Genomic DNA, 27,232 nt, shown 5'->3' on the forward strand with positions numbered 1-27,232 from the left:
TCGCCCCTGCCCCTCTACAGTAGTTAAACACTTTTTCTGTCAAATAAAGGATGTTTTGTTATTTCATCCGAACCGACCAACCTGTAGCACGGGGCATTCATTTTGACCGTGTGTTTGGCTCGCGGATCCACGTGAGGGGCGGCAGGGACCGGAGAGAGCGTGCTGTTGCCACTAGCCAATCAGCGAGAAGCATTTCTTTGACTCTATAAAACCCACGGTGCTTTCACAGTATTCACACAGTTGGTTCAAGGGAACAATTGAGAGGTTGTTGTGTTTTGTTTTTAACTAATACAAGCGATTACTTTTTCTTCATCAGAGACATTATTGAACTATTTGGATTTAGCATCGTCTTGAAAACTGAACAAGGAATTAGTGAAAATGCGTCTGATCCAGAACATGTCAACCATCGCGGAGTTTGCGACCCCAGAGTGTCCGTCTAACCGGACCATCAAAATAGCGGTGATTGGGGGCAGCGGAGTTGGCAAAACAGGTAAATTGACAAATCAGTTCAACTAAATGTTGACAACTGTATTTTAGTAACTGATTTGTTATAAATTCATAGGCTACATGATGATTAACTTATGGTCTTCTATTCCAGCTCTGGTAGTAAGATTCCTGACAAGGCGCTTTATTGGCGACTATGAGAGAAACGCAGGAAACCTTTATTCAAGAGAGGTCCAAGTGGACGGAGAGCAGGCAGCCATCCAAGTCCAGGACACGCCGGGTGTTGATGTAAGTTCACTATTTGCTTTTTGCTATGTTTCCAAATGCCCTCGAGACCACTGCGTTTGAGTGCCCACAGACCAACATTTATTTAGGCTAGTCCACCAGAGCCTCTCTGTGATCAGTGTGAGGTTTTCTGAATGAATAAATCAGTATCTTTTTTTGTCACACAACCATAGTAGGCTATTTGAAGTTTGAGCTTTCTGTTCAGTTCTTCCCTCCCTGCTCTGGGCAGTGGTCCAAACCTGCACTTTTTGTTCTTACTAAAAGTGCAGTTAAAAAAATAATATATATTTTTTAAGTCTGGCCTTCTAATTTCCCATTCAGAGAAGAGAATGTCTGAGCCAGGGGTAAATGATACCCCACTTCTGTCTCCTCAATCACCCTCACCCTGTTCCCCTTCACTCGCTCAGCAGGAGAGGAGTAACATTACAGCCCACTGGTTGACTAGACTACAGCAATCAATTTATTAAAACATACCTGTTGTGTAATGATGAGAACATATTTGGTCTGGCATGTATTTAAATCACTAAGCTAAGAGGTTGTCCAGGTTGGATTTTATTAAGTTAATTCATGTGTTTTTAACACTGTTCTAAATGAGTTCCAATGTAACAGTTCTCTAATCATGATCTCCATGTTCTCCTCAGGTGACATGCAATGGCCTCAGCCTCCCTGATCATGTGACCTGCTCCATCCAATGGGCCGACGCTGTGGTGTTGGTCTACTCTGTGACTGACCGCCATAGCTTCGACCTGATTGGCCAGTTGCACCAGCTGGTGGCGCGCGCGGGCGGGGTCAACGTGCCGCCTGTCATCCTGCTGGCCAATAAGGCGGACCTGCTGCACATGAGGCGGGTGGATGCCGAACAGGGCCCCCTGCTGGCGGCGGTGCTGGGCTGCTCCTTCTGCGAGGTGTCAGCCAGTGAGGACTACAGCCAGGTGCATGGGGCCTTCCACAGGCTCTGCTGCCACATGGCCAAGCAGCAGCCCCAAGCCTCCCTGTCCTCCCACACCACAACTGGAGCAGCGGAAAAGAAGGGGCGCTCACCCCTCATCCCCAGGCCCAAGTCCCCCAACATGCAGGACCTGAAGAGGCGCTTCAAGCAGGCTCTGTCAGCTAAAGTCAGGACGGTCACCTCTGTGTGAGAAGTACTTGGGTTTGTCTACTACACAACATGGTCGAGTGGCTACAGAAAATACACTGAATGAGGAGAAAAGAGGACAGAAGATTCCTGTCTCGTTTGGGGACTCAATCCTGTATGGCTAGAGCAGCCTGACCTGCGACGAGCAGCAGAGACAAAATGGAGGCTCAACTTTGACCTCTGACCGAAGTCACTGTCGGACAGAGGTGATGACCTGTGGGGTGAAACTGTTCACTGAGTCTGCAGATGTCTGCTATGAGGGACAGCAGCTGGGAGGTGTTGGTATGTCAACCCACCAGAAGGGACAGAGGAGCTGAATGAAGCCCAGACACACTCCAGATTGTGTGAACACTGACATCTTCTCTTGGTAACAAAAGCCTTGAAGGATACTGCAGTATTTTTAGCTGGCAGCAATTTAGTTTTTCTTTTTTTCCCTCAGGCTGCCACTGTATGGCAATGCTAAAAGAGCACTGGCATTGTCAGACAAGCCATGCACTTGAGTCAGAGTGCTGAGTTTGACAGATGAGAAACTGAACAATCTCCAGTTCCCCAGTGCATTCCTTGTTTAACAGCCAAAACCATCATTCTGCACATCATGGTAGTGAACTAGGAGTGGAAGGCAGGATCACTGTGGGACAGCAGGGAATGATATGGGGCTGGGTGGGATGTTGGGGTTATTTGTAATGCACTTTAAGAAAGCCAAATGTTTGACTTATTTGTTATACTTTTGAAAATAAAATGATTGCATTCATGATGACTCTTGTCTTATAACCTCATGTGTAAAATACAAACTTATATGGGTCAGGTAAAGACCTATGTATTATAGGTTAGGCTGTGTAGACATTATCTACAATGAAGCATACTACACCACACCTACCCATGAACATAGTCAAGGCTCGTCCTCAGAGGTGCTGTTCCTCAACCTGGGTGGTGTGACCGATGACAGTTGTAACCCTGGCAAAGACACCACAGTTTTGTGAAAGTTCCTGCTGATTTGATATGCGGTCTACTGTCCTATGATTGAGAATATCAGGCTCCAGTCAACGTGAAACACCCATCTGAACATGGAGAAAAAGCTTCAGGGCAGTTAGTGACATGTGTAAAACTCAACTGTTGGACAGACCATGGCCTGTCATTACCACAGAGGCCCTCCACATTCATCTGTCATGACTTAGCTCTCTCTCTGAGAACCCGATGCAGAGTGAATGAGTTAGTGTAGTGGTTTAATTCTGTACTGTGCCAGAATATAAAAACCAGCAAGACGCCTCACGTTACTTCTCTCACACATTGTATAGGACAGTCAGAACAACCTTAACTCATACCAACTAACACAATTGTTTCGTTTCACTCAATGTATTCTGATTTAATTCAAGTTGCTTTAATATATTTGTTTGATTTGAACTTCAAGACAGAATCCTTTTTACCCCAGATTGAATCAAGTTTACATTCAGTACAGTTTGGAATAAATCCACGAACACTTAATTACCTTAATGTGATTTAGGGAGTACAAGGGATGGGACACAGCTCTGACTAAACTGAAGTAAACATTTAGGAATGCGTTTGAAAAAGCCTAAATAGATCATTTTCTATCACCTAGTCTTATGTATGAACCTCCACGTCTGGTCTGCTCACACACCAATGACTCCAATCCATTACCAAACCACAAAACCTCAATGGAGCATCTAATCGCTCCTCTCCAGAAAGCGGTACGTGTCGGTGGAGAGTGTGTGGTCCTTGTTCTGTGCTCACACACCGATGTCTGGCACCAGTCTTTGGGTGGTGAAGAGCAGCTCAGGGACATCTGTAGGTCTCAGCAGTCTGGTGGAGAGGACCAGCACCTGGGACAGACATGGAGAGTCAGACTAGCTCGTGGCTAAATCAGCAACGGAGAAAGCCAACAGTTGGTTGTGTTCAGATCATTGGTTCAGACAACTGGAGTAGACGTCCTGCTTTAAATAAGTAGATACTGAATGTGAACGGAAGCAGTTCACTGTAAGGTCTACACCTGTTGTATTCAGCAGTTCACTGTAAGGTCTACTACACCTGTTGTATTCAGCAGTTCACTGTAAGGTCTACACCTGTTGTATTCAGCAGTTCACTGTAAAGTCTACACCTGTTGTATTCAGCAGTTCACTGTAAGGTCTACATCTGTTGTATTCAGCAGTTCACTGTAAGGTCTACATCTGTTGTATTCAGCAGTTCACTGTAAGGTCTACACCTGTTGTATTCAGCAGTTCACTGTAAGGTCTACACCTGTTGTATTCAGCAGTTCACTGTAAGGTCTACACCTGTTGTATTCAGCAGTTCACTGTAAGGTCTACACCTGTTGTATTCAGCAGTTCACTGTAAGGTCTACACCTGTTGTATTCAGCAGTTCACTGTAAGGTCTACACCTGTTGTATTCAGCAGTTCACTGTAAGGTCTACATCTGTTGTATTCAGCAGTTCACTGTAAGGTCTACACCTGTTGTATTCAGCAGTTCACTGTAAGGTCTACACCTGTTGTATTCAGCAGTTCACTGTAAGGTCTACACCTGTTGTATTCAGCAGTTCACTGTAAGGTCTACACCTGTTGTATTCAGCAGTTCACTGTAAGGTCTACACCTGTTGTATTCAGCAGTTCACTGTAAGGTCTACATCTGTTGTATTCAGCAGTTCACTGTAAGGTCTACACCTGTTGTATTCAGCAGTTCACTGTAAGGTCTACACCTGTTGTATTCAGCAGTTCACTGTTAGGTCTACACCTGTTGTATTCAGCAGTTCACTGTAAGGTCTACACCTGTTGTATTCAGCAGTTCACTGTAAGGTCTACACCTGTTGTATTCAGCAGTTCACTGTAAGGTCTACACCTGTTGTATTCAGCAGTTCACTGTAAGGTCTACACCTGTTGTATTCAGCAGTTCACTGTAAGGTCTACACCTGTTGTATTCAGCAGTTCACTGTAAGGTCTACATCTGTTGTATTCAGCAGTTCACTGTAAGGTCTACACCTGTTGTATTCAGCAGTTCACTGTTAGGTCTACACCTGTTGTATTCAGCAGTTCACTGTAAGGTCTACACCTGTTGTATTCAGCAGTTCACTGTAAGGTCTACACCTGTTGTATTCAGCAGTTCACTGTAAGGTCTACATCTGTTGTATTCAGCATTTCACTGTAAGGTCTACATCTGTTGTATTCAGCATTTCACTGTAAGGTCTACATCTGTTGTATTCAGCAGTTCACTGTAAGGTCTACACCTGTTGTATTCAGCAGTTCACTGTAAGGTCTACATCTGTTGTATTCAGCATTTCACTGTAAGGTCTACACCTGTTGTATTCAGCAGTTCACTGTAAGGTCTACACCTGTTGTATTCAGCATTTCACTGTAAGGTCTACACCTGTTGTATTCAGCAGTTCACTGTTAGGTCTACACCTGTTGTATTCAGCGCATGTGACTAATACTATTTTATTTAATTTGACCCCATAGAAATCATTCCAATTTATTTAGATAAAGATGAGTTTGTTGTGCCTTGCGCCCACATTCAGTATATGAGCCAATGACTCAGTTCATACATTAGACAAACCCAGGCTATTCACTTTGAACTGTATTTGAACAAATATCATATGTTTCATTAGTCCAAACAAAACCATTTTCTGACTGCTTTTAAATCTAGGTTAATTAATGACCAAGTCCTTAGAGGACCTATATGTTCCTGGAAGCCTTTATCAGAACACTACCAGCAGCAGACAGACAGATCAAGCAGGCTGAATGGGTTGGGGTCAGAGTGCGTGTTGAGGTCAGACGGTGTGTGGGCCGCTGGCTGCAAAATGAGGGTCCTACAGTATGAGCCTCTCTCTTTCTTCTGTTGTTCTGATTAGAGATGTATTCATGACATCAGCCTTTGAAGCTGCTCAGGCCTTTCATGCCCTCTAAACTCCATTATACATGCCTTTCATTAACACAGCTAGCCAGGGATTAGACTGTACTGCAGTACTCTGACTTACAGTTCATTAACCACGTACACGCAACATACAATACACACGGATGATTAGCGCATGGTTGAGTCAGAGTGTGTGTTGTAGCACACACAATACACAATCAGATGCATTACCACATCACACACAAAGAATGTACACGTGTGTATATAACATTAGTTCCTTTCGGCACTATCCATTGTCTGTCACCTGAGAATATGTCTCAGTGTGTGTGTGCGCGCGTGCATGCGAGCGAGAGAGTGACTGTTTATATAATATATAGCTACTCTTGACTTTCTTCAACACAGCACCCAGATTTTTGTGGTCCCCCCCCTGTGTTTTATCCTCAGGCTCCTCTTTTGAGGTCACTCAGACTGATGACGAACCCTCGCAAAGCCATCACAGTGTGTTATGTAATTTCACCGAGCCATAACCTGGAGAGCTGTAGCCTAAAAAACACATTCATACCACAGCAGCGAAGACTGCACCTGGTCTCTCGCATCTCCTCTCCTCTGATTTATTTACACCTCTTTCCCCTCGCTCTCCAAATCCTCCCTCTTTGCATTATTTGTTCGATGCAAGCTCTGCCAGGTGAGTCGAGAGCAAGCGGCCGTGGTCTCTCACCTGTGTGCCCGGCTTGTGGGCGGAGACTACCTCACGGATCAGGCGGAGCTCAGAGGGAGTGACTCCTCCCACTAGGAAGAGAAAGAGCAGGGCGTGGTCGCTGGGGTGTGGACGGCTCACCTAGGGAGGGGTTAGGGATTGGGATAAAAATTAGCTCATGTAATTTCATTGGCACAAGTTAACCATATCATAATTAAAGGTTATGCTATGGTTTGTGAGCTGAAACTCTAAAGACAATCTGTGGAGCCAGATTACAGTTCTGACTCCTTCTCTCTGTCTCTCCCTATGTCTCCCCCACCCCGCTGTCCTTCAGTCTCTCCCCTCTCTGGTCTGAGTCACTGCCCAGCTGGAGGGCAGTGGTCAGAGTGGACTATTCAGCATGAAGGCTTTAAACAACACTCATTCCAGACACACACACGGATTTGTACATGAGTGAGAGTCAGGGGGTCTGGTGCGCCAGCTATGTGTGATTGGTTGGCCTACAGATAATGGCTGTGTTCTATTGGCTGGGGAGCGACGCCGAGATCACAACTACAGCCTTTAAATAATAACCGTGCAATCAAAGCTGCAGGGGGGTGGGGACTGGTCCGGGATGGCCAGACATGTGCATCAGAACTGTCTGCCTGGGCTGGCTCAACATGTGTCTTACAATAGGTAGCCTTTATCTGTCAGAGTGTTTGTGTTGGTGTGTGTGTGCAATGTGGTAGGTCAAATGGGTATGGGTCTTTGTGTTCATTTGTATTCATACTACATACAGTATGTACTGTATGAGTGCATTAGCTATACCTGCACACACACACAGAACAGCAGACCAGCATCTACATGTGCATCCTTAAAGAGATATGAACACCCGCCCCCCATCTGGCAACACAAACCCACTGCACTGTAGCACCAACCAAGTGTCATGTGTACATGTGTATGAGTGGAGGGAGGAGGGAAGAGGAGAAACACAGCAACACACACACCTACGCCTAGACAGACAGACACACACTAAGGAACTACAGATGGGGTCTTTTGAGAGTTGTTCCCTAGACAGTGAAGACAGGGAGCTAGACAGTGAAGACAGAGAGCTAGACAGTGAAGACAGAGAGCTAGACAGTGAAGACAGGGAGCTTGACAGTGAAGACAGGGAGCTAGACAGTGAAGACAGGGAGCTAGACAGTGAAGACAGGGAGCTAGACAGTGAAGACAGGGAGCTAGACAGTGAAGACAGGGAGCTAGACAGTGAAGACAGGGAGCTAGACAGTGAAGACAGGGAGCTAGACAGTGAAGACAGGGAGCTAGACAGTGAAGACAGAGAGCTAGACAGTGAAGACAGAGAGCTAGACAGTGAAGACGGGGAGCTAGACAGTGAAGACAGGGAGCTAGACAGTGAAGACAGGGAGCTAGACAGTGAAGACAGGGAGCTAGACAGTGAAGACAGGGAGCTAGACAGTGAAGACAGGGAGCTAGACAGTGAAGACAGGGAGCTAGACAGTGAAGACAGGGAGCTAGACAGTGAAGACAGAGAGCTAGACAGTGAAGACAGAGAGCTAGACAGTGAAGACAGGGAGCTAGACAGTGAAGACAGGGAGCTAGACAGTGAAGACAGGGAGCTAGACAGTGAAGACAGAGAGCTAGACAGTGAAGACAGAGAGCTAGACAGTGAAGACGGGGAGCTAGACAGTGAAGACGGAGAGCTAGACAGTGAAGACGGGGAGCTAGACAGTGAAGACAGGGAGCTAGACAGTGAAGACAGGGAGCTAGACAGTGAAGACAGGGAGCTTGACAGTGAAGACAGGGAGCTAGACAGTGAAGACAGGGAGCTAGACAGTGAAGACAGGGAGCTAGACAGTGAAGACAGGGAGCTAGACAGTGAAGACAGGGAGCTAGACAGTGAAGACAGGGAGCTAGACAGTGAAGACAGGGAGCTAGACAGTGAAGACAGAGAGCTAGACAGTGAAGACAGAGAGCTAGACAGTGAAGACGGGGAGCTAGACAGTGAAGACAGGGAGCTAGACAGTGAAGACAGGGAGCTAGACAGTGAAGACAGGGAGCTAGACAGTGAAGACAGGGAGCTAGACAGTGAAGACAGAGAGCTAGACAGTGAAGACAGAGAGCTAGACAGTGAAGACAGAGAGCTAGACAGTGAAGACAGGGAGCTAGACAGTGAAGACAGGGAGCTAGACAGTGAAGACAGAGAGCTAGACAGTGAAGACAGAGAGCTAGACAGTGAAGACGGGGAGCTAGACAGTGAAGACGGAGAGCTAGACAGTGAAGACGGGGAGCTAGACAGTGAAGACAGGGAGCTAGACAGTGAAGACAGGGAGCTAGACAGTGAAGACAGGGAGCTAGACAGTGAAGACAGGGAGCTAGACAGTGAAGACAGGGAGCTAGACAGTGAAGACAGGGAGCTAGACAGTGAAGACAGAGAGCTAGACAGTGAAGACAGAGAGCTAGACAGTGAAGACAGGGAGCTAGACAGTGAAGACAGGGAGCTAGACAGTGAAGACAGGGAGCTAGACAGTGAAGACAGGGAGCTAGACAGTAAAGACAGGGAGCTAGACAGTGAAGACAGAGAGCTAGACAGTGAAGACAGGGAGCTAGACAGTGAAGACAGGGAGCTAGACAGTGAAGACAGGGAGCTAGACAGTGAAGACAGGGAGCTAGACAGTGAAGACAGGGAGCTAGACAGTGAAGACGGAGCTAGACAGTGAAGGTACATTGTGGTACAGACTAAAGGGTGTAACCATGTGTTTTATGGTTAAAGGTTATACTGTGCCGTGGTCAGTGAGTTTTATATGGGTGATTTACTGTATGGAGGGTGTGTATAGTTTTACTAGAGGTTTTATGATTCAGAGAAAGTTACCTTTATTACCCTTTCATAAATAACCCTCTCACGTGTGTGTGTGTCTTCTGCATGTGTGTGTGGTTGGTACAGTCTCTCACCTTCATGAACATACTGAAGCCAGTCTTGAGCATGTCGGTGAGGCCTCCAGACATGTGTTCTATGTCGGGAGACTCAGGTCTGTCTGGGTGGAAGATCTCCTCCAGAACCTGTCTGAGGAACGGACGGTACATCGCCTGGAGAACACACAGGAACACAGAGGAACAGGGCCAGTCAAAACATATTCTACAAATATCACTAGTTACCAGCCTCTTTGTGGTTTGTCCTATTTTGTACTTGAGTTATGCCATAGTGACAACAAAGTGGAGGGCGAGCCATATATAACACAGGGATTATATAATGAGTGGGAGTGTGTATTACGTCTCTGTGCTAGGTATGTATCTGGGTGAGTAGTGTCTGTCTGGGTTATTGGAATAAAGTTTGTGTTTGAAGAACCCTCAACAGTGGTGTGATCCTCTAGTCCCCTCCATCACTGGATGAATGAGAGATGGTGTGATGTGAATAACTATGAAGCAGAGTTAGAAACAGCTCATCTCTGTAGGGCAGGCCTCTTATTGAGATGGTCCATGCAGATGAGATGAGGGTATTGAGTTGTTTATAAGGGGGTTATTGTTGCTGGGGATGAAAATAGCTTTGTTTTCAGTTATGAGCCAGTGTGTTGTGGAGGGTATTGTTGAAAACAAGTGTTTGTATGATAAGTGTTTATGTGTGTGTGGGTGTGCTGATGATTTGGTTTGAAATTGCCTTGTTATTGTGTGATTAGTCTACCGTGGTGATTATTGTGAGGTGCATATACTGATTGCAGCCAGGTATTAGTCAGCCAGGTATTAGTCAGCCAGGCAGGCTGTTAGCTAGGTGAATATGGATGGATAGTCATCGTGACATGACCCAACCTGCTCCAAAAAAATACCCCACCGCTCCAGACAGGCACGACATTCTGATAAACCCTGGCAGAACACCACACCTCTACAGATACACAACCAGGAGGTGTACATTTCCCAAGCTGCATATGTCATCACTCCCCCTCTAACACACACGCAGACATATACACACACTCACCAACCCTTCTCAGAGAGGAAGAGTTTCTTAATTAAATAGCCATTTGGCTAATATATTTATTCTGTACTCATTCTATCCTTTCACACTATCACTTTAACACGCTACTGTATTCAGTTCAAAAGTTCTACCTTGGAGTGCTGAGCATGAAGGAGAGGGCACCTTGAAAATACTATTATAAATAAAGTTATCAATGTTCACATTCTGAAGTTTATAAAGACAACCTAAGGATAAACACAGTAATGTTTTCCAATTGCACTTGACAAACTCCATACAAAGCTATTGTGTGTAGAGAGACAGAGACAAGAGAAAGAAAGAGTGAAAGATAGCAAGAAATAAACAGAGGAATTCACTGAATGAAGGTTTAATCTGTCCAGCTAGCCGGGCCTATAAAACAGTCCATTTTTAGATTACAAGGTAAACCAGATTTTTTTTATGTGCGAGAAGTTCATATCCTGAGTTAACAATGCAGCCACAGTTAAGGTTTGGCAGAGCTTTATGAGAATTGTGTAAATAGCAGAGTGCTCAGAAGGGTCTGGAGCAAGGTTCCCTCTAAAATGCACCGGTACGGGAGTGCAGTAGCCCGAGACTGCCGTGCAGAAATATCAGCCCACAGAGAGATGAATGAGATTTCACTTGCTTGGCAATGTAAACATATATTTCCCATGCCAATATGGCCCTTGAATTGAATTAACCATGAATTAACCAAACCATTCCGAGTCGATCGCCAGACATTTCTGTAAAAAACCCAACGATAAAGCATTGTGTTCATATTTATTTTTCTATTAGTCTCGGTCTGTTGAAAGTAGGTTCACCCGATTCAGCTGCACTGCGCCCCGAGTAGGCGAACTGTTGCCATTTTGAACCATTTCATGTGTCAATGTACAAACTCTGCCTTCCCGGAAGGCCCAGAGAGCAAGTGCACTACAGGCCTACCGCTGTCCAATCGGATGGCTCAGATTACTGTGTCTGCAGTACTTTAGCAGGCATAAGAAATCTACAGCGTGAGATTTCAAAAAGTTTAAAACCATGACTAGAGAGAGTGTCAAAGAATACATTAATGCTGTTTTTATGAGTGGTGCCTGCTTCTGACCATCAGTCCAGTAAAATAAAAATGATTTACATGTATGCTCACTCAGCTGTGCCTCACAAGTAATACAACAATGGTGTGATCATATAGCCTACATCAAATTTTGAAATATAATTATTAAAAAAATGGCCTGAACAACAATGCATTGGCATGACAATTCAAGCAAAGCCAGTATGCAGTGATAATGTATTGGGCCTATAGCGTACTGCACAAACCTCATTGCTACAGTACTGTTTGCAGTGGTGACCCGTCATTCAGGGCAGGTGTGACAGACCTGTTTTGAGCCCCACCTGTCTGTTACTTGAACTCTGTGAAGCATTTATTTGGGCTGGTAACTCTAATATAACGTGTCCTCTGCAGCAGAGGTTGAGAGAATGCAAAGAGTGTGCAAAGTTGTCATCAAGGCAAAGGGTGGCTACTTTGAAGAATCTCAAATATAAAATATATTTACATTTGCAAACAATGTTTGCAAACACATTGAGTTAATAAAGCCGCATAAGGCAGCTCCAAAACGCAGGTGTTTCAGCCTAGCTCAGTGCTTTCTGTGGTGGTGCGGCCTTCAGCGGAAAATACGGAGCGTAGGGGTTGGTAATGTTCTCTATTTGCGCCGTGATTGGTTCAGTGTTCTGTTACTCATGGGGACACTACGTCACTGCAAAATCTACGGGGAGAGCTAAAAGAATTCAAGCCCCTTGGGTGCTGCCATAGAGTTACATTAGAAGTTCCCATCCAAGAAGGCTCAAGGTCATTGGCCACAGATAAAATGACGTCAAATCACATTATATCTATCGTAGCTTTGATTGGACTGATCATGTCAACATCATACTTTCAAAATCTTAGCTAGCAAGCTAGACAAGCAGTCATCATCATGAATCAAGTTGACAATCTACTGGCAAATCCTTTTCAATCCTTATCATATGAAGAGAAATTCGAGATAAAAAGTATCGGTGCTCATTGGCCATGAACATTGCACAACAAGTTGGAAATCACAAATTCAACAATGAGTGTTTTGGAAGGAATCAGTGACTAACTGCAAGTGTTGCAAAACAATCACTAGCCTGCTATCTATTCAGTGGAGTGGGTGTGTGGTCCAAGTCTGGGTTTAAGGGTCTCTTTTCCAAGCTTAAAGGGATAAACATTCACATGCAACACTAGGGCCAGAAAAGGTTGACTACATTGGCAACGCTGTCAATACAGTATGACTTCTGCCTCGTTCAAAACAACTGGAAACTCGGAACTGGGAACTCTGGAAAAAAACAAGCTCAGACTGGGATGTATTTATATATATATATATATTACCCCTTTTTCTCCCCAATTTCGTGATATCCAATTGGTAGTTACAGTCTTGTTCCATTACTGCAACTCCCGTATGGACTCGGGAGAGGCGAAGGTCGAGAGCTGTGCGTCCTCCAAAACGCGACCCAGCCAAGCCGCACTGCTTCTTGACAATGTTTGCCCGGAAGCCAGCCTCACCAATGTGTCAGAGGAAACACCGTACACCTGGCGACCGTGTCAGCGTTCATTGCACCTGGCCCGCCACAGGAGTCGCTAGAGCGCGATGGGACAAGGACAACCCGGCTGGCCAAACCCTCCCCTAACCCGGACGACACTGGGCCAATTGTGCACCACCTCATGGGTCTCCCGGTCGTGGCCGGCTGTGACACAGTCTGGGATCGAACCAGGATCTGTAGTGACGCAGCTAGCACTGCGATGCAGTGCCTTAGACCACGGGAAAATATGTTTTGAACGGAATTTCAAGTCGGGAACTCTGGCCTCTTTCTAGAGCTCCGACCTGAAAAATCACTGACGTCATGATTCGACATTGTTTTTTCCCCCAAGTTCACAGTTTTCTTGAAAGCACCATAAATCCAGAGACAGTCAGCCTTTGATGACAAAATTTGCCCACAAAAAGGACCGCCGTGCCACTTTCCTGTTCAAGTGAGCACAGGACAACAAGGTGAGTCAAAAATTGTATTGTATGCTGGTGCATATAGGATGTAATATGCCAGGGAGATATGTATACTGTAGCTAAGAAAGTAATACTAAGTGTACGTTGTGTAGTAAGCTGTTAGTAGCCCATGTGCCTCACCCTAATAATTTGGCCCCTTTCCCCCTCATAACTTAGCCTACTGTTCTGACTTAGTGGTGCACATGTAGCCTATAGCCTGTTTTAGAGAAATGTAATCATGGAATACTGTAAGAACTTTCATTGTCTGCTTATATGCCCCCTTTATTTATCCTACGGATCTAACTTGGTGCGGAGAGAGAATACTGTAAGAACGGCCCATGTTCTGAATTCTGTCGCTGTACATTTCAAAAGTAGGGGTTTGCCCCACCAAGATTTACATGATAAAATCGCCACTGACTGTTTGTAATTGGTTAATGTTGCATAGGCTTCCGTTTTTTAAGTAATGTAAAAAAAAAAATCTGAGTGGTAGAGCTCGGCTTGCATTTTGACACAGAAAGTCATTTGACATGACTTGGTGACCACTTCTAGAGTTTTCCCTGTAAACACTATCAACGTTTCCCTTTACTGTGGCAATTGTGATCGAATCAATGCAATATTAGCCACTTTCAATGCAACATACCAAAACAAAACAAACTATGCAAGAGATTTTGTTGTAAGCGCATCAGAGTACTCAGCCCGTACTACTCTACACAGACCTGTGCGGCATAAACAAATCAGAGCTTCTGTAGGCCTACATGCAAACAGACCATTGCCATATATGGACTTGTGCCATTTACTTTGAACTGGACTGTGTATACAGCATGTGCGGTAGATGAGTAGATGTGCTTGTTTTGAGATCAAAGCGAGAGCTGCATGTAGTCACGTGCACATTGTGTTCATATCCTTTGCTATTTAGTGAGTTATTAGCCCAGTTATAGATCCTTTGTAGTCAGCAATAGGGGAGTGATTGCTTCCTACAAGAGCAATTAAAACAGGATGAAAGAAACCGCACACTGCTCTTGATAGTATCACTGGTATTTAATAAGCTTACGTATCGGCCCAACGGCCTTCGTCAGAGCTTTTTTCAAAAAGCTCTGACGAAGGCCGTTGGGCCGATACGTAAATACCAGTGATACTATCAAGAGCAGTGTGCGGTTTCTTTCATCCTGTTTTAATTGCTTTAATTGTTGCCATGCACCTGCAACAAGACTGCTCAGATGTGCGAGTGCCTTTTGAATCTTCCTACAAGAGCAGAAAACGCGTACATTTCTTGACACGTTTAAAAAGCTAGTCAGGTAAAGAGCTTTTTTTTGTCTTAAAGGGGCAGTGTTGTATTTTGAGACAGGCTTGAATAAGCTAAGTAGCCAATAGACAGAGGGTAGCGTAATTTGTCTGATTCTCTGTAATAATTGTATGGGAATAATAATGCATTTTATTTTGTAAAGTGGTTTCTTGCATCAAACAACATTTTCAGTCTGAAGGACAAGTGGATAAAAAGGTTCATGTAAAACCCTGCATGTTTTTTTTTTCTTCTCATGGAATGTAGGCCTACATTGAACACCACACATTGGCTGCTACTGTAGGCTGAATGATAGAACAGCAATTTCCATGTTCAAATGTTATGGCATGCATTTTCTCCATTGTTTTTGATGGCAGGCCACTCTGGTAGGCCTACATTATAGCCACAGTAGCCTACATTGCCAATGTTAAACCTGAAACTAAAAGTAGGTACAGCCTCAGTGTTCACAGTAAACGCGCGCTGGAAGTTGAACAACATTTTCTCAACGTTCTAGTTTACGCTCAGCAGACCTGAAATTGGCTCTGTGCCGAATTTGTTTTGCGAGAACATTGTTCTGTAGGTTAGCCTCTTTCTAGAAAGGGTAGCTAACACACACACACACACACACGCACGCGCGCGCAAAACTGTGCTCTCAATACTTGAAGAGATAGATTTTCTTGACACCTAGCAACCAGTATCAACACAGAGGAAAGAGTTCCATCCTCCTCTGCTTGACTCATGTGTGATACAGTAATATCCAGGTAGACACACCCTTCTGACCTCAAACATGGCATCCGCACACCTTTGACACCTGTCAACCAGATTCACCCCATCAGTATCTAATGAAGTGATTCTACCTCATGCTGACAGCCATCTCAGCCATATTAGGCATGTGTGGTGAGACTGACTGTGTTATATAAAAGCAACATTTTATTTAAAAAAAACATCATCCAGCACTTCAACTTCCCCATGCAAATACATGTCAGCTAAGTGAGCAAACACAAACAAACAAAACAAACAAACCTGGGAGTAAACACATGACTAACTCATCTAAACACGCATTCACATACAGAGAGAAAGAGAGGTTTGAACACATTGGCCTACGCGTTCAAATTAAACAAACAAACCAATTCATTCATCTCCCCATCCGCCCACAAGACAAAACAGTCCTTTATAGCCTCATCTTTAGTCATCCGGCTATCACCCAGGCCTCCCATGACATTTGGATTGAATTTCCCTGTTACTAATATATATTCATTCCCCCTGGGACTCACCTACTAAAGAGGAGGATAACAAATGATTCACGCCAAGCACCCACACTATCAACAACAGTATAATTAAGCAATAAGGCACGGGGGGTGTGGTATATGACCAATATACCATGGCTAAGGGATGTTCTTAGGCACAACGCACCCCCAAAGTGTCTTATTGCTATTATAACCTGGTTACCAATGTAATTAGATCAGTAAAAATAAATGTTTTGTCATACCCGTGGTATACGGTCTGATATACCATGGCGGTCAGCCAATCAGCATTCAGGGCTCGAACCACCTAGTTTATAATGAATGACCTGGATTATCAGTTGATATAACATTTCTCTAGCTGGCTTCAAGTTCCAAAAGCTGGTCTATGATTAGCTCTAAACCCTGAAAAAATTAAACCAACACTGTCCGCCAGTCTATGGATAGAACTTTGTATTGTGTGTTGATAGCGAATAAGTCCCACTTAGTTTGCTGAGTGCTTCCTGCTGAATAGATGGACCTTCCCCTGTTTAGCCCCCAGAATGACAAGAGTCTCGTCAGACTCCTCTGAGAGTGGTTACTATAGCAATGGAAGTATTACTTTATGTAAGACTAACAATGCCACTGCAACCTTCCAACCAAAACAAATATCCTTTCTAGGCTTCTCAGTACGGTGTGTGTGTGTGTGTGTGTAAACTCAATTGATAGATCTTCTTGGAATTGTCTCCCACTGTTGCGGTGTTAATGATAGGTCTTCTGGGAATTGTCTCCCACTGTTGCGGTGTTAATGATAGGTCTTCTGGGAATTGTCTCCCACTGTTGCGGTGTTAATGATAGGTCTTCTGGGAATTGTCTCCCACTGTTGCGGTGTTAATGATAGGTCTTCTGGGAATTGTCTCCCACTGTTGCGGTGTTAATGATAGGTCTTCTGGGAATTGTCTCCCACTGTTGCGGTGTTAATGATAGGTCTTCTTGGAATTGTCTCCCACTGTTGCGGTAACAGAGAGAGACAGAGAGACAGAGAGAGACAGAGAGAGAGAGAGAAGGGCAGAGAGACAGGGGCAGACAGAGAGAGAGAGAGAGAGAGAGAGAGAGAGAGAGAGAGAGAGAAGGGCAGAGAGACAGGGGCAGACAGAGAGATAGACAGAGAGAGAGACAGCGAGAGAGACAGCGAGAGAGACAGCGAGAGAAAGGCAGAGAGGGGCAGAGAGGGAGAGAGAGAGAAAGAGAGACAGAGGCAGGCAGAGAGACGGTCAGACAGAGAGCGAGATTATCTACTTGCTATTATCTACTTCACTTGCTTTGGCAATGTTAACATGTGTTTCCCAATTGAGAGAGGCAGAGAGACAGGGGCAGGCAGAGAGACATGGACAGAGAGAAAGAGGCACAGGGACAGGCAGAAAGAGAGGAAGGCAGAGACAAAGCCAGAGAGACTGACAGACAGGAACAAAGCGAGCCAGAGATACTGACAGACAGGAACAAAGCGAGCCAGAGATACTGACAGACAGGAACAAAGCGAGCCAGAGATACTGACAGACAGGAACAAAGAGAGCCAGAGATACTGACAGACAGGAACAAAGAGAGCCAGAGATACTGACAGACAGGAGCAAAGCGAGCCAGAGATACTGACAGACAGGAACAAAGCGAGCCAGAGATACTGACAGACAGGAACAAAGCGAGCCAGAGATACTGTCAGACAGGAACAAAGCGAGCCAGAGATACTGACAGACAGGAACAAAGAGAGCCAGAGACATCGATTGTAAGATTTGTAATTACTTACTCGCAGTGATTACATTTGACATAGTGCTGTTACACTCTGGGAAAAAGAACATTGGGTTCTTAAGTGTCTGAAAGAAAAAATGCCTCCCCCTCTCACTGTCTGACTGTGAGGTTATCATAAACAAAGACATCTTGACCTGAAGACATCAAGTTGACTAGAAGAGTGACTCAGTGGGGAGAGACATGGTGATGAGTGTTTCTGTATTTTTTGAGTTTCTGTCAAGAAAAGACAGTAACTCACAGATACAAAGCTCTGATCCATTTAATTGTACTCACATTCATCATTCAACAGGAACAGAGAGAGTACTAACACATAGCACACCCACAGCTGTCTTACTATACTTGTGAAGACTTTTTGGCTACCAAGAATTGATTCCCATTTAAAATCTTAAAGCCCTAAACCTAACTTCCTCTTAAGCCCTAACCCCAACTTTAATCTTACATTTACATTTTAGTCATTTACCAGACGCTCTTATCCAGAGCAACTTACAGTAGTGAATGCATACATTTCATACATTTTTTCTCGGTACTGGTCCCCCGTAGGGAATCGAACCCACAACCCTGGCGTTGCAAACACCATGCTCTACCAACTGAGCTACACGGGACTCTTAAACCCTAACCCTAAACACTAACCCCTAATTCTAATCCTAACCTCTAAACCTAAAATAGCCTTATACAAGTAAGGACCGGAAAAATGCCCTCACTTCTCTGTATTTTAGTTGGTTTACTATTTGTGTGAGGACTTTTGATACTCACAAGTATACTAAAATGTGCATGCATGCACGCACGCACGTACGCTAAAATCTAAGGGCACAGCTATTATGCAGAGGCTTTGCCACTGTTTGGGGCCAGGCAGACATAGAGAACTAGAATGCAGATACTAGATGGGGTTGTAACTTTTACTACCCTGAAATAAACATGATAATACTGTATATCCAACTCTTTGTGAGCTCTGGCTGGGGGAAGGTACAGTCAGAGGAAATGTATTGAAGGTAGATTGGATTGCAATATATGTCATGAAATATACATCATTAAACCTACGTCATTAAATAGTCTATAAATACATGCAATTATCAGATATCTTAAGCAGCTTATTGTAAGGTGAGGGGAAAATAAGAGTGAAAGTAGGAGACATTCAGAGAGACATGCTAACATCTACAGGGCCCCGTTTTCATTTTTCAAAAGTGATCTATCTGGATTTCGCCTATTGAATAGGATTAAATGCATAGAAATAGAATGAATAAAATGGACAAATTATTGACTTTAATGGTGACTCCCGTTCTAATCATTCTATTTCTCTATGCCAGGGGTTCTTAAACTTTTTCAGCCTGGGACCCAAATTAGAAATGTGTTTTCCTGGGACCCAAGCTTAGGAACATATGCAACTATACGTAAATATTGGCACATTTCAATGCACTTATGCCTAAAAAAAATGCAATATAGGCAAAAACAAATAACAATGAAATACCCATAAATATATTTTCATGTTTTTTCTTCCCCATTAAAAACACTCCTACATAGCTGTCTAGGTTGGAACTGTTGCTGTTAAAATACAATAAATCATTTCATTCTGAAGTGGAATAAATGGATTGATCACATCCCACAGATGTATAACTGAACACACACACCCACAGGCTTTTTGATCGCGCAACCCTAAGTAACAGTACAGATCAAAACATTCAGGCCTACTGTACATCTTATTGTATACATTATTGTTGATAGAAAGTCTAGGTTGGAACTGTTGCTGTTAAAATACATATTTTTTATTCTAAACTGGAATAAGCTGATTGATCACATCACACAGATGTAGACCAGAAAACACGCACATACACACAGTCCTAATGAGAGGTGTGTGTCTGGTTGAAGTTTTCAACAAGCATGTCTATTCTGGGCTCAGTTTTTCACAGTGCAACACTGGTCATGCTCAGCATTGACACTGTTTCTGTACTTGACAACCCTGACTCGCATAGGTATGTGGTGCCAAACTGGATCAGAACATCTACTGCTTTCTCAGTCAGGCAGGAGACCGCTTCCTGCTGCAGATGAGCAACCCAGAACTGTGTGAGTGTTTGTCTCAAAAAGCATCCTTGCTTCAATCAGTTTATTCCAGTTCAGAATAAAAAATTACTAATTGTAACAGCAACAGTTTCAAAAATAATTTCTACAGTAAAATGTACAGTAGGCCTGATCATTTCTACAGTAGGCCTGATCATTTCTACAGTAGGCCTGATCATTTCTACAGTAGGCCTGATCATTTTTCATCTTCATCTGTACTGTTTCTTAGGGTTGCACTATCAGTAGCTACTAGCTTGCTTTGGCTAACGTTAGCTATTAGCTGTGTAACGTTACAAGGCCAGGGGATTGTTTGAAAGAGAAACTCACATCTATTACTATGAGAGATAGTACTCTCTTATTTCTGCTCATCATCGCCTGTTATAAAATGACTACAATGCCTTGTTAGCTGACTTACTTTTCCACTGTCGAAGCAGTTTCCTGAAGCATTCTGCCCTGTCCTGAAAGAACTCCCTGGGTTTACCATCATGCTGTGGACGTTTGGTCAGGACGTGTCATTTTCATTTGTTTCGTTTTGAGAGACTCATTACTAAGCACTTCCCCACTGTCGTGTCTTTGGCTATGCCGGATTAAGTGATATGACATGCTAACTTATAAAATTATTTCTCTGTAATTAATATTACCTGATTAAGCTAATCCTGTAAATGTAATTAACTAGAAAGTCGGGGCACCACAGAAGAACGTTTATAGAGCTGTTACCTTCTGAATAAACTCTTAAAATACTTAGTAATATTTTACATCGATAGCAGTCAATCTTATCTTATTTTCAATCTCATCATGAAAGTTATAAATTCTTGGTTATCTTCACGAACCCTGGCTAACAAGTTGAATCAGCAATACAAAATTGGGTTTAATTATTTATTTACTAAATACCTAACTAATCACACAGAATTACAAATACACAGAATTCATATGATGTCATACAGAAAGCGTCCTGGTGGACTGAGCCTGTATCATGGCTGGTTACACAAAGGAAAAGGGGGTTGGGCTTGAATGAAAGAGCGGGAAGATTTAGGAACACAGAAACAGCAGCTATGCTATCGTAAATAAATTATCTTATGCATTCTAAATTACCGCCCATTTGGAAAAGGAAAATGCAATAAATATTTACTCTGAGCTGCGCTTCGGTAGATTGGTCGTAGATGCTGGCCGTGGTTGGCCAACAGATCTTCCTGTTGTGTAGTGGAAGAATGTCAATGGTGGTGGTATCTTCGTCTGGTTGTTAGACTGGATCCGTCGTCCGTCCTTTCCTAGCCCACGTTAGCAGCGGCTAACTCAACGGCTAGGAAGTATCACTTCTGTAGTGAATAAGCTCAAAGTTCATACCAGTCGCCATCAAAGCTCACGCCGAGGTTGGCTTAGTTCTGTCCTTGATATGGTTTAGTTAACATGTCTGTCCTTATAACGTCGAGGCTGCAGACCTCTCGTACTGGAACCCGGAATGTCTTTTCGTCAAAGACTTATATAGTGGAGAGGGGAAAGGAGGGGTTTCATCGTTTATAACCCCATGTCTCTTCACAGGGTTGGCCACTGATCGGCAGGGCACTTTCCCTATGAAAACCCAATTCTCTCATTTGGAAGCTAAAATTACATTTAATCTCCTAACAAACAATTTCAATATCAAACATTTCAATTGCATAACAATTCCATGTGACTCTGATAACTAGAGGGTGTATACTTTCTCCGGTACAGTTTATGTTGTCCTGCCATCAATCATAATGTCTCAGATAACAATGAACTGACATACATACTCATTACGTTATCAAGCATATTTCCAACTGGTTTTATTAACAAAAGATGGTTCCTTTCCCCATTTGTTTGATGTTCCCAGACTCTCTATATTTAACACAGGCTATTCCAGTCCTTCAGTAGGGTCAGAGAGAGAGGGGAAAGGAGAAGGTATTTATGGGGGGGTCATAAACCTTACCCACAGGCCAACGTCATGACACCACACAAAACACATTGTGGGCGCTCCTCATTATTTCTCAAAGTTTGTATGAAAGAGACAGAAACTCATCACTGTATTTGCGTTTCATGACGATTGAGCTCAGTCAGAACTTGTGGCTAGCATGAGTCTGAATTGGAAAACACTAAATAAACAACAACAAGAATTGTCTATCCAAAATAGAGATGTATAGGTAAACCACTTATTCAATCTTTTTGGCTCTATAACAAAGAACAAACAGCAAAAACATATACATGATCAAATACAAAATCTTACAATCAACTATTAAAGACTACCAGAACCCACTGGATTGTTCAATTACCTTGAATGAACTATAGGACAAAATAAAAACTCTCCAACCCAAAAAAGGCCTGTGATGTTGATCGTATCCTCAATGAAATGATAAAATATACGGACAACAAATTCCAATTGGCTATACAATTTTTTTTAACATCCACCTCAGCTCTGGAATCTTCCCCAATCCACAAAAGTGGAGACAAATTTGACCCCAATAACTACCGTGTGATATGCGTCAACAGCAACCTTGGGAAAATCCTCTGCATTATCATTAACAGCAGACTCGTACATTTCCTCAGTGAAAACAATGTACTGAGCAAATGTCAAATTGGCTTTTTACCAAATTATCGTACGACAGACTACATATTCACCCTGCACAGCCTAATTTGTTGATTTCAAAAAAGCCCTCGACTCAATTTGGCATGAAGGTCTGCTATACAAATTGATGGAAAGTGGTGTTGGGGGAAAAACATACGACATTATAAAATCCATGTACACAAACAACAAGTGTGTGGTTAAAATTGGCAAAAAACACACACATTTCTTCCGACAGGGCCATGGGGTGAGACAGGGATGCAGCTTAAGCCCCACCCTCTTCAACATATATATCGACGAATTGGCGAGGGCACTAGAACAGTCTGCAGCACCTGGCCTCACCCTACTAGAATCTGAAGTCAAATGTCTACTGATGATCTTCTGCACAGATTCTGCCAGACCTAGGCCCTGACAGTAAATCTCAGTAAGACCAAAATAATGGTGTTCCAAAAAAGGTCCAGTCGCCAGGACCACAAATACAAATTCCATCTAGACACCGTTGCCCTAGAGCGCACAAAAAACGATACATACCTTGGACTAAACATCAGCGCCACAGGTAACTTCCACAAAGCTGTGAACGATCTGAGAGACAAGGCAATAAGGGCATTCTATGCCATCAAGAGGAACATAAAATTCGACATACCAATTAGGATCTGGCTAAAAATACTTGAATCAGTCATAGAACCCATTGCCCTTCATGGTTGTGAGTTCTGGGGTCTGCTCACCAACCAAGAATTCACAAAATGGGACAAACACCAAATTGAGACTCTGCATGCAGAATTCTGCAAAAATATCCTCAGTGTACAACGTAAAACACCAAATAATGCATACAGAACAGAATTAGGCCGATACCCGCCAATTATCAAAATCTAGAAAAGAGCTGTTAAATTCTACAACCACCTAAAAGGAAGCGATTCCCAAACCTTCCATAACAAAGCCATCACCTACAGAAAGATAAACCTGGAGAAGAGCCCCCTAAGGGTGAAATACCCCAGTGTGCCATCACAGCAGATTTGTGACCTGTTGCCACAAGAAAAGGGCAACCAGTGAAGAACAAACACCATTGTAAATACAACCCATATTTAGGTTTATTTATTTTCCCTTTTGTACTTTAACCATTTGCACATCGTTACAACACTGTATATATACATAATATGACATTTGTAATGTCTTTATTCTTTTGGAACTTCTGTGAGTGTAATGTTTACTGTTCCTTTTTATTGTTTATTTTACTTTTGTATATTATCTACTTTACTTGCTTTGGCAATGTTAACATATGTTTCCCATGCCAATGAAGCCCCTTGAATTGAATCCATTCACTACATCTAATCATTCAGTTTCCTGTCAACACAATGCCTTCCTCATCAGCTCTTAGATCACAGTAGAGGAGAGAGTGGAAGTGAGAGTGGAAGTGGAACGATCTGGCTATTCTTTTGTGTTGTTTAGTCATTGTTGTTTTTCCTACTGAAACCGGAGGATAAAGCCAAGCCATACACAGGTGCCTGGCTGCCTGCAGTGCCCTACTCCAAACACACACTAACTCACTCTAAAGAGGAGGAAGACTGTGTGTGCTACATAGGAAAAATGTGCCACTCTGACACACAATGATGTGAGAGATTCATTCAGAAGACTGTGGCTCTGACGCAAGACTGGGATGAGAGGGAGAAAGGAAGAGCAGAAGTCAAAGTCTTCTATTCTACCTGGGACTGACGTCAATGTCATTGCCACTAGAGTGTCTGTGAAAGAGGGGAGGAGAAAGTGGAGAATAACTGCCTGAGATCTATGGAGATACAGTATGTACAATATGTACGTATGAGCAGAACATTTATCTATAGTTGAACAGCTGAATAGACAAAAGGAGATAGGCGTGAACAGTAACGTGGACAGAAACTCGATACTAGGAAATAGTAATGTGTTCTGGAGGATGCTGTGGAGGTGTGTTGTAGAGGGACTGGGTTCCCTGATACCAATGACGTTATTGAGGTGTGTTAGTGAACGACTGACCTGGTGTACTCCATCGCTGGCTGTGTAGACAGAGTTGAGCTGTTTGAGGTGGTCTCGGGCGTGGCTCAACTCTCTGAGGGTGTCAAACACCCCCTCCACAGCCGTATGGGCCCTCTCCATGGTGAGCTCTTCAATACTTCCACACCCTACAGAGAGAGAGAGAGAGATACACACACACAAAGCAACATTGTACCAGTGAATGTCCTCCTCACGTCTAAATCAACATTATATTTCATGTTGCCCCATTTCAAAAAAGTACTTGGGGAAGAAAATGTTGTGTTCTGATTATGAGGTGGAATTTGCTATCACGGCCCCAAAAAGTCTGAAAATCCATGTCCTAAATAACTCAGTGTCCTGTGCATTGGACTAGACTACCATGGTAAAGCCAGGAGAAAGAGTCCAAAAGCCCTTTATTTACCAGAGAATGTCCTCCTCACGTCTAATCAACATTTCATATGGCCCCATCTCCAAAAAGTGCATGGGGAAGAAAAAGTTTGGTCAATAATACAACCAAAAAGACAGAGGGCGGGAGAGGCAGACAGAGGGACACAGAGACAGAGAGACAGCGGGGGGGGAGGGGGGGGCTCTCCATGTCCAGGTCGGAGTGCTGTTGGCTAGGGGTAGGTAACATTGGCACCTACGTCTCTCTCTCTCTCTCTGCTAAGGAATGTGGTTGTCGTTGGTTAATGAGAAGGTCGCGTGGTATTAAGACATACAGTATAAAATCAAACAAGAAACCACATCAGTAGGACAGACACTCAGGGAGACAACAGCTGGGATGAATACTTGTGCATAGTGATGACTGCAGCAGGACTACTGCCAAACAGCACACTTACATAAGATCCTCTGGGGTTGTTTTCTCCTAATGGAACCATTATATATGTAGGCTACTAGCCTAGAGGTTATAGTTCAGTCCAAAGCCTCCATATCAAAAGGAATACTTTGCTACCATACTGACCAATCACTCTCTCAGTCTGGGGCTCTAAGCTTCTGTATCCTCCCTAATCAGGAACACAACTACTGACCAATCTTATTAACCCTGTGGATTTACTTCCTGTGAGCTAAAAGCAGAAAGCAACCCAATATAAACCCAGTAAACCCAAAGTATAGAACAAGATAATTGGCTAGAAACAGTACTACTATTGAGAGTTAAGTGCACTGCCTGTTTTCTTTGTATATTAGATTTATCAGACACCTCATGTCAATGAGCATGCGTGACTTGAAAACCCCTTATTCATGACAGGGTTTCCACCAAACCATGAAACAAAAGCAAAGCATTTAATTTAACTACATTTCACATTTACATTTTAGTAATTTAGCAGACACTCTAATGTATGTGTGTGTACAGTATGTATGTCTACACACAAAAATCCATATTTGCCATAAATATTCATAAAACCTCTTTCAGATTAAATGCATTTTGTTCATTAACACAACTGAACTGGAGTTGTGCCCATGTATAACTGGATATACACCGAGTGTACAAAACCTTAGGAACACTTTCCTCTTTTGCCGTCAGAACAGCCTCAATTCATTGGGGCATAGGCCAGCATCCCTGTGGAACGCTTTCGACAGCTTATAGAGTACAAGCTGTCAAAGCATCCACAGGGATGCTGGCCCATGTTGACTCCAATACTTCCCACAGTTGTGTCAAGTTGGCTGGATGTCCTTTGGGTGTTGGCCCACTCTTGAAACACATGGGAAACTGTTAAGTGTGAAAAACTCAGCAGCTTTGCAGTTCTTGATACACTCATACCGGTGCACCTGGCACCTACTACCATACCCTGTTCAAAGGCACTAAAATCCTTTGTCTTTTCCATTCACCCTCTGAATGCAACACATACACAATCCATATCTCAATTGTCTCAAGGCTTAAAATCCTTATTTAACCTGTCTCCTCCCCTTCATCTACAGTCGTGGCCAAAAGTTTTGAGAATGACACAAATATTAATTTTCAAAGTCTGCTGCTTCAGTTTGTATGATGGCAATTTGCATATACTCCAGAATGTTATGAAGAGTGATCAGATGAATTTCAATTAATTGCAAAGTCCCTCTTTGCCATGCAAATTAATTCTACATTTGTTGCTAGCCCAGCTAGCATGGACACTGACAGTTGTGAATCTGATGCAGCCGAAGAGCTGCTGCCCCCTTACCCGGGAAAGCACCGAACAGACCATCGAAGATGGACCATCGAAGAGGTGCAAATATGATGAGAACTACATTGATTTGGGGTTCACTTATATTGGGAGTAGTGCCTTTACTCAGCCACAGTGTGTTATATGTGCAAAAGTACTATCTCACAACTCTTGTGCAGACATTTAGAAACAAAACATGGCAATTTAAAAAATAAGCCACGGGAGTTTGAGCGAGAATTAAGACTTTCGAGTAGTAAGACATGTATAAAAGCAACAGATATCATTAATAAGAAGGGGCTAGAAGCGTCTTATATGGTGAGCTACTATGACAGGCAAGCGCCATACTATTGTGGAGGACTTAATTCTTCCTGCTGCCGCGGATATGGCTGAGACAATGCTGGGGGAAAAGGGGAAAAAAACTATACAGACAATGTTTTCATCAAACAACACTGTTTCACGATGCATCAGTGACTTGGCAGGATATGTTTTGAAACAATTACTGCTTTGCATACAAGCCAGTGAATTCTATGCGTTACAACTGGATGAGTAAACAGACGTGGCGGGACTGGCACAGCTCCTGGTATATGTCCGTTATGTTTATGGTGGGTCAATTAAGAAAGACATCATCTACTGCAAACCACTGGAAACCAGGGCAACAATAGAGGATATTTTTAAAGTACTGGTCAGCTTTGTGACATCAAATGGACTTTGGTGGTCAAGATGTGTTGGTATCTGTACTGATGGC

The 27,232-nt window shown here is 43.4% G+C and overlaps 2 protein-coding genes across 2 annotated transcripts in view; one reads left to right on the plus strand and one right to left on the minus strand.

The window, feature by feature from the left end:
* Positions 1 to 217: 217 nt before the first annotated feature.
* rasl11b (RAS-like, family 11, member B) lies at positions 218 to 2,621 on the plus strand. The gene is made up of 3 exons (XM_029707586.1): positions 218 to 490; positions 599 to 732; positions 1,371 to 2,621. The coding sequence occupies exons 1-3, from the start codon at positions 379 to 381 to the stop codon at positions 1,866 to 1,868; spliced, it is 744 nt and encodes a 247-aa protein (XP_029563446.1). The 5' UTR covers positions 218 to 378; the 3' UTR covers positions 1,869 to 2,621.
* A 580-nt stretch (positions 2,622 to 3,201) lies between these two features.
* Positions 3,202 to 27,232, minus strand: part of LOC115158523 (sec1 family domain-containing protein 2) — a 176,895-nt gene continuing 152,864 nt past the window's right edge. The window contains exons 6-9 of the mRNA XM_029707585.1: positions 24,353 to 24,498; positions 9,367 to 9,501; positions 6,439 to 6,558; positions 3,202 to 3,702 (exon numbers count right to left, since the gene is read on the minus strand). Of these exons, the coding sequence (XP_029563445.1) occupies positions 3,610 to 3,702; positions 6,439 to 6,558; positions 9,367 to 9,501; positions 24,353 to 24,498 (494 nt within the window). The 3' untranslated portion in view covers positions 3,202 to 3,609. The remainder of the gene's footprint in view (positions 3,703 to 6,438; positions 6,559 to 9,366; positions 9,502 to 24,352; positions 24,499 to 27,232) is intronic.

Source organism: Salmo trutta, chromosome 22, assembly GCF_901001165.1.
Source record: "Salmo trutta chromosome 22, fSalTru1.1, whole genome shotgun sequence".
Classification (NCBI taxonomy): domain Eukaryota; kingdom Metazoa; phylum Chordata; class Actinopteri; order Salmoniformes; family Salmonidae; genus Salmo; species Salmo trutta.